A 14,258-nucleotide genomic window follows, 5' to 3' on the forward strand; every position below is an offset into this window, starting at 1 on the left:
TTCAAAAATTTTAAACAAAGACATCATTAAGGAAACCTGGGATAGGACACTTAGAGATTTTTATTTATCTACACGAGCAAAGTGATAAAATAATCAAATCTTTTAAAGTAAAATATATAAAAGCACAGGAAAATAAAAAGTTAGCACCTTTGTTTTGGCCTTTCTGATTATACAACAAACAGTGTGACAAATCATTTAACTGTGATTTCAGGACATTGTTCATGAACCAAAGTTGTGATGTATAAATGAATCTAAAACTACCTGGAAAATCTCTGACATGGCCCATTTAAATTTAAAAAATAATCATAATAAATATATAGTACAGTATATAACAAAGGAACAGTACAGATCCAGACACATGAGAAGACTTCAGAGAAGTCTTTTTTCTTGAAAATGATTAAGTTCATCATGGCAATAGCCTTGATTTTAAATGATAACCTTTGATCTCTACTTGTGTATTTAAAGTGTTAATGTTAAGGGCATTTTGAAATTCTCTACATTGACCAAAAACATCACAAATACAAAGCCACAACAAAAGCAGTAATAACCATTATCTACTGTACCTTATGAGTACTGTGACCACCTCTGCCATCAGTGCTTAACACCTCTGATGCATAGAACCTCTGAGCTGCAGGTGGGTGTGATCAAGCTGCTCTCCATAGGCAGGCAGAGGGTCTCAGATCCTGGTGTTGCAGTCTGACATAAGAAGCTCCACACAACACACAGCTAAGACTTGAACAAAGGGTTTATAAAAGTTGAAATGATTCAGCAATATTCCTTTTGGATCATGTTAGTTAGAGTAAAATTAAACATAACAATCATTTGGTCCAAACAGTAAGAATGTTCTTCATATTGCCAGTGGTTATAGAACAATTTCTATTCATTAAGTATCTAGTTTCAAACCACCGGTCACCAGTTTTTGCCCATCACTTTTCTGTAGCGATAGCCCAGGTAAGCTTTGAGTCTTTCATAGCAGTACACCTTTATGTGCAGGTTAGTATGGTCTCCACACAATTATAGGTCCAGTCCTGTTTCTCATTGATGGGCAGCACATGTTGGCACACCTGGATGACAGGACACACATGTTTGTATTAGAATCTAAAACACCATATAATCATTTCATTCCACTGTATGTAATGTATTTTTTTAATCAGAATGAACAATGTAATTGTAAATTTGAATGTAGTAGAGTGGAAACAATTACATTTACAAGATGAGCATCTATTAATATGGTAATATTTAAGACATTTTTCAGATTGTCAAAGAGCACAAGGAAAAACTTCATACCATCTTGGTCCGGGCTGGCACCTCTACAGCAAACACACTCATGCCTCTACTGCTGCTGCAGTTCCTGCTCTGCTCATTGTTTACGTGAACAGTCACTCTCTGGTTGGTCTGCAACACAAAGAGTGTTGGTTAACTAATGAACTCTTGAAATCCATGAATATGCACATTTTCATCAGCTAAACATATATACGTAAATAAATAAGAATCTGTGGTTTTTACTCATAAAAACAAGGTGATCTGCCTTGTGCTAATCTCAGGGAACCTACATCTTTATGTACCAACTGCTGCTTGAACAGAGCAATGCAGTAATGCGTACCATTTACATCCAAGACAAGCAGTCTGCAAAGCTGCTAGAGTTATTTAGTTAAATTGTAAGACAATGGGGAAATACAAAACAAAATAAATAATGAATCAAAATAAACAGTCTCATGATAACCAGGTGAAGTCTTTTGCCTGTTCAGTTGTTCTTTTGTATCACCGGTTCATTCTTTTAGAGTAGTTCCTGTTGCTATGAGAATGGATACCTCTGCTGCATATCAATTACAAATGGGGTGAATGGTCTCTAGCAACCGCAGACTGTAGCAGTACTGTACTAAGAGAAAATGTCTAATTCAAGCCTTGTCAACTGTTTTTCTTATGAAATATATAGTCATACTTATTATAAAGTAAACAAACACTCTGATGCTCCATGCTCTGATCAATACCATATTCAATAAATAACAGTCCTCTCATTCGAAGTTGGACTATCATCCCCCTGCTGGTCATTAAGGTGCATGGCATGACTGATTGATCACAGTGAACCAGGAAAATATCTATTTCATCTATTTCAGTCATCTATTTGCAATACTGCTCAACTGTGTGAGCACCTTCACATCAGTGGTGCATTTTGTATATCTTAATTTCATAATAAAACTTTACCTGCAGAGTCAAATAATCACTCCAACAAAAGGTTTGTTGCCCACCTTGTTGGCTATGAGGGAAGTGATCCTGTGCTCTCCTCGGTAGGTGTAGATGAAAACATTGTCTTGTCCCCTCAGTGCTTTGGCCCCTGTCCTGGCTGTGATGGACTTCTGGAGGGCCTGGTTCAGAAGCTTGGGCCCTGAGTCCATACTGAGTGGCTGGATTGACAGTTGAGTGCCTTCACAGTGTACATCTATCTGGAATGGACAAGCCTGACACAGTAGGAGGAAGGGGTGTTCATTTAATTACATAGTAGCATAAAAATGTCTGTAGAGATAAATGAGAATAAAATACTCGTATGTTCATAATAACATTGTGTGTAATGTTGTGTAGATTAATTTATTGAGGTGTAGATGTAAGCCTTAAATTAAAGCATATCAGTTTAACATCATGCCATGTTGTTTTGAGTGAAATCATGTGTGTGAATGTACCTCAACTAGCTCCAGCATGCGGTTGTAGCCCATGGCCTCCAGGGTGACCCACAGGTCTGCAGGGTCTCCATCTTTCTCTGTGGCCTCCATCAGGTTCAATTCCATGAAGCCCTGTCGTGTCAGCTGGTTCTTTCTCATATCGAAATTTTCTGTCCCTCCAAAAAACATAGGGTTATTACTAATCTTTGGTTTACAGAATGTGTAGCTAGCATTCCTATGTATCAGTGCCATACTGGAAAGGATTACCTTTGCAGACCGCCCAGGCATCCTTGTCACATTTTTCTCCACTGGTCCTCAGCTCGAAGAAATTGTACTCTTCCAGACTGAGCAAACCATTTCCATCCATGTCTATAACCTCAAAGATGTCAGACAGCGCCTCCCTGCGGCACAAAGGGAGCAACACAGAGAAATTTCATGCAAGATCTTCACTGGCACATCCTGCATTCATTCTCTCCTGTTCATCTTTACAATCGTCTAACCATTACAGTAGCAACACAGCAAGCAAAGCAGTCAAGGCTTTTGTCCAGCATCCACAGGGATGGATCAAAGCACAGATTGTACTAAATAATTTTTTTTTCATGCCAAAGTTATTTTTCTGATGATGTGTATGTTAAATATAAGTTGTAGGTATATGTATAAGTGTATTTCATATATACACATTAGTACCTTGAACATTAGTGTACAAAAAAAACTAAGATCTATTGGGTATCAATCAAGAGCTTTGTGTTTTTGTTTATTAAATATTGGTGATGAATGAAGTACACACACACACACACACACACACACACACACACACACACACACACACACACACACACACACACACACACAAAGTATATACAGTATAAACAGACACAAACAAACCTGAGGTCCCTGGTGAGGTCTAGTTCTCCAGTGTCAGTCCTGTAGACAAGGTCCACAGGTTTATTAGAAAGACTCTTTTTGCTCCTTTTCTTTAGTCTGCAGCCACTGGTGAAGGGAAGCAGGTAGTAGGTCCCAGCATTTAGTTCCCCTTTCCAAACATATGTCTGTAGGAACAAATGAGTGGCAAAAATACTCTTAGCATATCCAGGAATTTTCATCTGGCAGCTAGGGATAAATATTCGATAAAAAAAAGTTTTCTATCAGCACACAAAGTATCACTGGGAAGGGTTAAAATGTACCGACTGATATGAACAAATGGCAAAGTACATGTACAGCTCTCAATATACACAAACATACCTCTTTGTCTTTTGACTCAGTGAAATGCACTAAGGTTGAGTCTTCTTTGGTTTCTCCAGCTGACATGATAAAAAGAGCTGTATCCACTGTCATCCAGGATGAACACTTGTCTGAAAGGTAACACAGGATTGCAGGAACATGTAAAGTAAGTAAATCAGATTTTGACCTCAAAATCTCAGCCTCAGGGCGTTTTGTGGGTTATGATTTTCACTTTAATGATTGTGAAACCGTGAATATTTTAGCAAAACAAAAAAGGGAGTGGATTAAATAAATGAACAAACAAGGATTTGTGTATTTTTTATTTGATTATGCCACTCAGGCCTGTAATAAACATTTCCAACATAATACTTATTGTTTATGTGGTTGTTTACTTGTATCACATACTTCCACTGTTTTACATTCTAGATTTAACGGATTAAACAACAACAAAACTACATATTCACTGGAAGACCATATACCATATACAAAACATATGATATAATATATTAACAGAAGCTCAACCTCGATGCCTGGATTTGAATTTACAATTGTTAATGTAGATTTTCACCTGGCACCAACATGTTGAGTATTTCTCTACTAAAACATAAACAGGAGGAGTAACGTTCCACCTTCTACATCACTCCACGATCTGCCACTGCACGCTCAGATTTTATAAACTGAACCACATCCTCTTATTGTTTGTCATAAATTATCATCCACTGAGCTGGAACACAATCTAACACATTTCCTACAAAATCTGACCTGCTGCCACACAATGTAAAATTCAGTGCTGAGGCCAATAAACAAAGTCAGTCCTCTGTGTGGTCTTTTTGTTTATGATTCATGATCTGAAAATTACTGGGGTGATACTTTATTTATGTTACAATGTCACAAAAGCCTCTTTAAAACTGTGCAACTAACCTTTATGCTACTATAACTGTGGTGTAGAGATTAGCAACAAGCAGTCCAGCAGGCAATTAAAATATGGGACTTCTAAAAGATCTTCATCAGCCAAGGTTCGAATCCAGAATCCAGAGGAGAACACTACTAAATTTCCACTATCCCCAGAGGTGCTGTTCTGATCATAATTTCTGACCTCCCTAATAAGTGGAGCAAGCAGAAATATAGTGTTGCTGTAGCTGATAGGGTTATCAGTTTTTAGCGTTTTTTTGCAATTTCAGTTTTTAATGTGTATCATAAAACAGTGTACGTACCAGGTCTGAGGCTGAGGCTGAATGGTTGGATGGTTAGGTAGATGTTGGTTGTCTGGGGGACATGGAGCTGGTACTGCAGAGAGCTGATACTCCCATCATCCTCCAAGAAGAAACATCCTTTCATTTTACTGTGATGCCACTCCTGAAACAATGAACAACAGATACATCTGCTTAACCAACAGATCCACCACATTCATACAAACTTCCATTCATAGTGTGGCCGATAAAGCAGGTAAAAAACAATTCCTAAATCTTTCAGACACAGATCCAGTTCTTTGCTATTTTAAGCCCTTTGATATATCACATGCTGTATTTCATGTTATGAGTATCCTAATATATTCGATGATGTGTGGTCTCTGTATAGATCCTGACACATCCCAACAAACAGCTTTGCTGCTTGACAACAAAATGCATTTATTCATTCAACAGAAACCAAAACTAATTTGCAGTTCCTATTAAAAGAGGGATTGATCTTGCGACAGGGGACGTGTATTTTGGCATGAAAAAGTGAATTAAGCAGTCAATCATAACAGCGAGGTTTCTCACTTGATTAACAGAAACTGCCGTTGTGATAATTATCACTCCAACCTTCAGGGGGCATATTCATTATTTCACAGTTTATCTCAGCTCAGCAGCGTGTAAACACTTGTTATTCTCATGCTGATCCAGAGGAGGGCAGAAGTGCTACACTGTGTTTCTGCTGCAGGCTGAAGTAAATCTCCCTCTAGTACCTGATATGGCAAATTGGAGTCCATTTAACTTTGATAAATACAGCCTTTTCAATCTTGGGCCAGCGGTCATTCAAAACTATCAAGAGGCTACTTTGGCAATATTTATGAATCCTAATATTTCTCTCATTTTGAAATCCTGTTGTTCCTTTGTCTGGCAGCACAACTGAAATGAGACAATAATTTGAAATTGAACAGGAACATCAAAACAAGGAAGTTTTCCTTCCACTCATTGGAGACACATTAAATGAAAACACAGTTGGTGTGGACACACAGTAAGAGGACATTGAGGGCCACGCAAGTCTGGAATAGGCTATATATCCTTTTAGTGGACAAATAAATCACCAAGTTAAACAAAGAAAGTACCATAAAGACGGAGCATGTCACTCCTTTAGAGAAAAGCTATTTTCTCAAAGTATTTATCTTGGGCTGTGAGAGGCATAAAAGATCAAATCATAACACTTCAGTGGTTTGTCCAGACAATATTAAATGAGGGAAATTGCCATGGGCACCCGTCTACTGCTTAAAGACATCAGAATTAATGCCCCCATAGAGAGAGGGTCAGCCAGCAGACTAATACAGGCGCTGTCACCTGCACTGGCCACAGGTCTGATTTACTGCTACAGAGAGGGTCACATACACCAAACTGGCCACACAAACACACACACACACACACACACACACACACACACACACACACACACACACACACACACACACACACACACACACACATTAAAACTTGCCTTATTTTAAGGTATACATAAAGACTGAGAATAAGTAGTGAAGTGAATAAGTAAGAATAATCCTTACTGCCCAGCGTTCTATTCATTAAGATGCATTTGCATCCCACAAGGCACACACAGATACACATACACACTCACACCACTACAAAAACACAGCCCACCCTCCACCCACCACCTCCCAATTATCAGCCCATGGCAATATAGCAGCCAATATAGCGCGCAGAACTTCCCTTGGAGGTAATCTCTGGACACACATTCTTTTACCTCAATGATGTCTGGCCCTTTCCAATCTCAACATGATGCTTGGACTTGAAAGATGGAGCAGGGGGCTGTTATTTTTATTTATTTATTTACTTTTTTTCCTTGCTGTAAAGCAAACCAGGCGAGGTTAAGCCAAAAAGAGTGAAAACAAAGAGAGAGGGATCAATACAGTGTATATCTATCCACCTAGGGCTAAATTCGCCCATCAAAAACACTGGGCGACAGTGATACTGGGAGAGCCATGGGGCTGCAGGGTCCTTGTTATCATGGGGTCTCTCACATGGACTCATGTACAAAGATTTCCAGGTTTTGTCACTGATGGTAAAAACTGTTAATCTTTACGACTCATACTAAGCATTTTGCTTATAGAAGACAATAAAAAAATATCATGAAAATCATAAATATAAATAATTTTGAAATCAAGTTGAAACATCTTTTAAAGAGCAATCTGTCATCTAGTCATATAAATAATCTGGTGCTTGTCATTGAGTTTTATGGTAATTTCATTGGATCATTGTTTTTGTTTTAACATGTTCAGTGTGTTTTCTTGTTGACTTTCGTATTTGTATTAAGACCCATCTCAGTACGGGCTTTGCAATCTAGCTTAGGCTATCAATGCAGTGTGTGTGGCAGTAGTCCATCTTATATAACTGTCCTGACTAAAATAAATATTAAATGAACATTAAATAAATAGAACAGTGGTTTAAAAATTAGGTCTTTAACAGACTTCAGAGTGACTAATATCTATACATCTGTTTGGGTACTCTTACTGAAACTAGAATTACCGCCTTGTGGTTGTATACGTCCGCCAACCAGCAAAGTTACAGGAAATATAGTCACAATCTGACATTTATGTTAAATTGTGTCATAATTAGCATATGAATTTATGAGTTATGGTCAAAAACATATTTTGTGAGGTCACAGTGACCTTAACTTTTGACCTCATCAGTTCATCCTTGAGTTCAAGTGAATGTTTGTGCCAAATTTGAAGAAATTATCTCAAGGCATTACTGAGATATCACATTCACAAAACCAAAACTGTGTTTTTTAAGGTCACCGTGACCTTCATCTTTGACCACCAAAATCTAATAGGTTCACCTTTGAGTCCAAGTGAACATTTGTGCCAGATCTGAAGAAATTCTCTCAAGGCGTTTCTGATATATCACATTCACAGGAATGGGAAGGATGGGTGGACGGACAACCCGAAAACATAATGCCTCTGGCCCTGGCTGTCGCCAGCACGGAGACATAAAAATCTCCAAATACTTAAACATTATGACTATACAAAACGTAACTCCTAGCGTTTACCTGGAAGCCTGAAGGTTCTGGTATCTTGCTGGCCTTAGTGCTGCTGGATGTCATAGTGATTGAGTTTGACAGAGATGACCGTCTGCTGCGAGCAGAGGAAGGACGAGAGGACGACCGGCTGTCTGAAACAAACACATATCAAACACAAAGATGAGAAATCACAAGGGCAGATACATATGCTAAAAATACATGTACAAAATATTATCAATAAATAATGTTGCTAAAACACAACGGAGAGCTCAACTGACTGACTGACAGATTAAGTGAAGCCCTCCCCTGCCCAAACCGTAAACACAAAAGAGAGATGAGGTGCACAACATAATTGACACTGTAATCTGTCTTCTCAGAAGTCCAGTCCCAAGTTCAAGTGAAGATGGCTACTTTGCATTTGGGTTCCAAAAAAGTGTCATCTCAAATTCAACCCCATTTTAATTAATTATGGAGACAGTTTAAATCAAAAAATGGCATAACAGAACCCTCTCAAATCCATTATCTCACACAACTTTTTTCCTTGAATACTAATTGAAGCCAGAAAATATCAATTCACTAATGAGGGGTCTGATTGTTTCCAAGTCCGGGAAATCAAGTAATGTGATAGGCTTACAAGCAAATTACCGTAGCAGAGAATAAATAGACCCACTGTCATGGTATTTGTCATGGATCCATTTTGTATTGATGAGAGTATTTTAATCTAGAGGACCAGATTGCAAAGTGGACAAAGATGCACTGAAACGTGGCCTAACAAAAGCTTCAGTGTGAGTTTATATTGAATGTTGCAGTATTGTTTCAGCACTGGCAGTTCCCTGGTGCTAGAAAACTACAAGGACTGAACTAAACAGACCAATTAACAGAGAAACATGATGACAGCCCATCAACTGTTAGACACAAAACACCTAATAGATAATTTAATCTTGTCAATTATTTGTGAAAAATCAACCCAAATTATCCATGTCACATACAGTTATAGTGTATTTCTCAGGGAAGTGCTGGTTTATACTGACAAATGTAAGACCAAATGAACAGTCAAAACAGTTTTTGAGTTCCAAGAATAACCCATTCAACATGTGCGATCACGTAGCTTCTCATGTCAGTGCCTTGTTAAAATGTAACAGGTATAAATCAATATCTGGGAGAGGCACAATAATGTGATAATCCCGACTACTGTGTGGGAGCTCATTTGTTTTTGCAGTGGTGGTCGACTGGTCCCTCCTCTCTACCACCATCTAATCCCTCATCATCTCCCCAGTGAGAAGTGGTGGAATCCTCCAAATCAATAGCATGAACATGGACTGACCATTTAAATCAACCCCATCTATCTTCCCTCTGTGGGCCTGTCCCTGGCTCGCTCATCCAGGATCTCTGTTCTTCTCTTTCCACAAAATGCTGGTGTAAAAGTGAAAAAAGAAGATTTTTACACCCACCTTCAACTAACTGAAGGTGGTGTCTTTTACAGAAAAAAAAACTGTTGGTTCATTATCTATGGTAGCAGAAGGCTGCAGCTGGTCTTGAACCCAGTCCTTGCTTGTTTAGACTACAAAAACATATCTTTTTGGCAAGTGCTTACTCCAAAGCCAGAGCTGAAAGGCAACATTTTTCATCAGTGTAGAGAGAGCTTTTGTCAATCTCTTAATGGCAGAAATGATTACCCAAATCACAACACTTTACAGTCTCCTCCCTCCAAACAAGCTGCTCTAATTGTGTGGCAATTGTGATGTATGGACTGTCTTAATGAGGTGATTTGTCATAGGCGGGAGTGAAAAATCGATCAATAACAGAGCTATTATTTATTCATCAAAACTAATCGGTGAGGCGTATTGGGGCAATCGGTGTGCATCTTTGGAAAGAGTGGAGTATACCTACGGTATATCTATGATAAGCTGCTACTTTGGACGCGTAGCTCTTGAATCATACACCAGTGTAATGATATCCGCTAACTGAGCTCAGCATTAAATGATTTTGTTATATTGACACAAACTGATTTTCTTTTTTTTTTTTTTTTTTTTAAAAACAAACACAAAATCAGAACCAGTCTGTTTTATGTTCAAATGCTCTGGGAAGCCACATATCATACCTTTCTTGAGTGTCTCGTCTGATGTTTCTGGAGGCTGAGGGTGAGTTGCTGCCACTTGTACTGCTGATGATAATGATGCTGATGACATGGAGCTCTTTGGAGGGCTGTATGACTGGCTGCCAAAGTTCTGCCTCTTCAGCTTGGCATCAGCCTCAAGCCTCTCCAAAGCAGCTATCTGACATTGTTCTGCCGTAGACACAAGCAATCTGCAGAACTGACAGCAACAGGAAACCATAAGTCAGAAGATGATACATGAGCGCAGTTTTGAGGTAATGGAGAGGGTCAGAAATGCTTGGTTGGAGGTAAGCATATGGCAGTAAACAAAGACAAGTTTGGAGCAAATCATGGCAGGGTTAAACTGTTGTTTTCTTTTGCACTATTGGATTTTCTGTGTCACTTATTGTTTTGTATTTTATGTAAATTCAATTCAACTGTGGCAACAATAAGGTTGGGAGACTGCAAATTCAATTGCATTTGCTATTGTTGGTATAATTTTACTGTTTCAAAAGGCTTTTTTACTGTAGTAGTAGCCTTTGTTCTGAGGCTACACTGGTGCATCCATTATCTTAAACTGATTAACCATCTTTGTGGATCAGTTTAAATACACATTTTCACAGTCTTGGACACACAAGATAACCTGATGAGTAGACTATAGTAGAATACTCCATACTTGTTCAAACTTACTTCTGAATAGTCCAGTTTGCCATCCTTGTTAATGTCAGCTAATGAGAAAATGGTATTCACTTCTTCAGTGGTCATTTTGTCTCCTCTCTGGAAGATTCAACATATTTTTTAGTAGTCAAAACATCAGAAAAAAATATCAGTAATATCAGTGATCAGTGATTTTAATAATTTTATGTTTATGCAGTCTACATCTGTGACACGACATTAACTGGTCCCCAGTTGTTGGCGTAGCTCAGTTGGCTGATTGTACAACATCACTTAATTCACTCAAGATGAGCGAGTGTAGCCAAAACCAAAACATTACCTTTTGTAGCAGATCTGTCTAATAAAAATCATTTTAAACTACTCACAGTAGTAAGGGCCTTCTCCAGTTCACTGTGTGTGATGTAGCCATCACTGTTCACATCCATCTTTTTGAAAGCTCTCATCAGCTCAGTTTCCTCAGTTTTCTTCTCACACTTGAGAATCTCACAGAAGTCATCAAAGTTCAGTTTAGATGTTCGTGGGGTCCAGTATTTATTGAGAGTAGCATGGGATGGATTTCTTCCTGCTTGCTGGAGAACTGAATTTGATAAATGGGGAACAACAATGACTATAGAGGGAGCAAAGGCAGATGACAAACAACTGTAGCACAACTGCAGAGTTTTTTTTCTGATACTTTTGACTGACAGGTCTTTTAAATGTTATGTATATTATTCAAAAATTAGAAATCCCTCACAATGAGATGTTTTTCTGCACAATGTAACACCTGGACCACTGATTACTCCAAAAACTATTTAACAAAACAGCTGGTTAAGCCGACATAGCTAAAACTAGGGCTAACTATAAACTATGAACTATATAAGTTTTCAGTCTACCAGCAGAAACATGTCTTACACATCCTTTTATGCACATTACCAAAATGATTTCATACATTTGTGGTATTTGTGATAAGTGGGGTCATCACAAGACACTGTGAAACTGACTAATATTTAACAGCAGAGGATGGATTTGCAATGACGATCCACCTAAAATAGAAAGTAGAGCATCAATACTTGATGTCATCAGCTGATATCTTTTGCAGAGTGGTTAATAAACACTGAATTAAAGCTAGTGGCCAGTTAAGCTTGGGGGCTCAGATTTTTTGAGATATCAGACTCAGTAAAAAGGAAATCCCCATATCCCATTGATAACATCATGACAGCTAGCCTCCAAGGCGCTATCTTTCACTGTATTAGTTTCCAGACATCATATCTATAGCCTGATCCTAAGCTAATGTAGTATGTTATGGAAATAGCACAAAAATTAAATCGATCAAAGATGTATCTTCCCTTGACGCAACACGCTGACAGTCGCCTTGCGTGCAAGCTGTAAGTAGTTTAAAGTTAGCTTACCACGACATAACTGCTGTTTCGAAGCGATATTTGTCAAACTAGATCTGAATACGGCGAGGTACGCAGCTCTGCACTGCATGTAGAAAGCCTCCTCTTCATCAGAAGGACGAGGTGACTCTTGAAAAGACATCTTTGGAAGATAAACTTGACCTGTTACCGTTAGCTAGCTCTCTCCAGTTTAGAAACCAGACGACTGCCAGGTGTGGCAGCTAACTTAGGCTAAATGCTATTACTTTTACTTCTTTATCACCCTGTAATAATCACCTGGAAGTATGCAAGATACATTTTATTGAATCAAATTCGCGTTGGCAGTACCATTTGTCGAACACCGTTGCTATGTGCTGCCTGTTGCTACGTAAACAAAAACTCCTCCGTGTTCACAAAACACGACACGGAAGAAACAAATATCAACTGTTCCCGTTGCTGCTAAACTGCAAAGGCATGCATTTCACGACCTTTTCATCACCCGAAAATAGACACAATGCACAGAATTCAAATAAGGATTTATTTTTTGGATTCAGAATATCTGGTGCGTTGTCTGAGTCATTTTCATTTATCCAACGGTATATCGGAACTATGTATAAGACAGGTCATGTTTTACACGAATTGTTTGAGTGTAGCAAAGGCGCCAGTTTCATAAATTTGGAACAAACATTTACTAGATACTCTCATATCTGAAACGTGAAAATGCCGTGAGTATTGTCCACTGTATCTTTTAATCAGTCGTATTGATTATTTAATTGAAACGTATTTGTCCTAATGAGACTTGAACCCTAATTTACTTCAGAAATACTTAAGTAATACTCCTTCCTGCTGACAGGCTGGCCTATAAACTGCACTGGTTGTTAAAATTATTATTAGTTACAGCATTCTCTCGTTCCTGTCCGCTTTCATTAACGTTGTTATACTCTCATATTGACTAAATGGTGTGAGTTTTGTTTTACTGTCTTGTGTTTTTAAAAAGTCTTTCCTGGTAATCATGTGAAATTTCTGTGTGTTGCTTTTGTTGTTGTCCCTTAAAATTGAAGTGGGAGTTACATGATAATACATACACAAACTGGGGCAACTGAAGGGGCCTTTTGCTGCTTGGTGTTGATTATTAAATACTACTGCAGGTTGACATACAGTATGAGTTTCCTGTACTTCAGAATTGTGATGATACATTAAATTATTTGTGGTATAAATGTGTTGTCGCTGGAATACGATTCAAATCCACTGAAGATTCTGATAAACACGAATGGTTTAGTTACCTTAGATTATTTCTAATTAAATGAAGCAATTCATTGACGCTTAACTTTATTTTTACAGTGTGAAAAGATCTCTGCACATGGACAATGCTCATTGTGTAAGTAAATGAATAGTTCTTATATCAGGTGTGCTGACAGTGTAATCAATTTCCTGATCACCCATAGACAGCATATTGCTTTCTGGCTTTCTCATTTCTGTGTAAAGGAATAGTTTATGTCTGTCCAGGTTTAAAATGTTTAAAGATTTTTTTTATGTTGTCATAGCATGTTTCAGTCAATTTGTCTTTTCATTGTCCTGAATAGCATCCAGCTTCTAAAATACCAGTACCTGCAAGACACCACACAACTCTAACTGGGGCTGCAAGTTCTCAAGCAGGTGTGTTGACAAATATCCTTACAGATCTCTGAGGAGATGTCCATGTGTACCATATAACAAAAGCAAGGGCTACACATCTCAAACTGTAAATTTGGTCCTCTCTGCTTTGTCTTCTCCAAAACAATTTGTGAAGACCTATCTCAACAAATATGAGGCAGCTAGTAGTTAGAGAAATGGGCATTTGGCAAGAAAGGCAACAGTTAACTCCCTTGAACTGGAGTTTATTATCTGGGCAGGGATTGACTGAACTCATGAAGGCCCACAGTATATGCATTACTGTGAGCTAGGGCATTACTGAAAAAGTACATTTGTGCTCAATGACCTTATTCTGGGTACAGTAGATGATGATTTAAAAAACTATAGACTTAATAT

General features: G+C 38.3%; 1 protein-coding gene across 1 annotated transcript; it reads right to left on the reverse strand.

The window, feature by feature from the left end:
• Positions 1-108: 108 nt before the first annotated feature.
• On the reverse strand, positions 109-12,594 carry efcab7 (EF-hand calcium binding domain 7). The gene is made up of 13 exons (XM_022737996.1): positions 12,264-12,594; positions 11,241-11,452; positions 10,891-10,977; positions 10,207-10,420; positions 8,136-8,257; positions 5,093-5,234; positions 3,900-4,009; positions 3,543-3,706; positions 2,925-3,058; positions 2,679-2,827; positions 2,250-2,459; positions 1,288-1,395; positions 109-1,064 (listed from the first exon to the last, which is right to left on the reverse strand). The coding sequence occupies exons 1-13, from the start codon at positions 12,391-12,393 to the stop codon at positions 984-986; spliced, it is 1,863 nt and encodes a 620-aa protein (XP_022593717.1). The 5' UTR covers positions 12,394-12,594; the 3' UTR covers positions 109-983.
• Positions 12,595-14,258: the final 1,664 nt, after the last annotated feature.

Source organism: Seriola dumerili, unplaced genomic scaffold, assembly GCF_002260705.1.
Source record: "Seriola dumerili isolate Sdu_G_001 unplaced genomic scaffold, Sdu_1.0 BDQW01000002.1, whole genome shotgun sequence".
In the NCBI taxonomy this organism is placed as follows: Eukaryota; Metazoa; Chordata; class Actinopteri; order Carangiformes; family Carangidae; genus Seriola; species Seriola dumerili.

Coding starts and splice junctions, on each gene's coding strand:
- efcab7 (XM_022737996.1), bottom strand. CDS start 12,393: ATGTCTTTTCAAGAGTCACCTCGTCCTTCTGATGAAGAGGAGGCTTTC. Junction 5,235..8,135: donor CAGAACCTTCAGGCTTCCAG/GTAAACGCTAGG, acceptor TCATTGTTTCAG/GAGTGGCATCACAGTAAAAT. Junction 3,059..3,542: donor GACCTCACCAGGGACCTCAG/GTTTGTTTGTGT, acceptor TTTGTGCCGCAG/GGAGGCGCTGTCTGACATCT.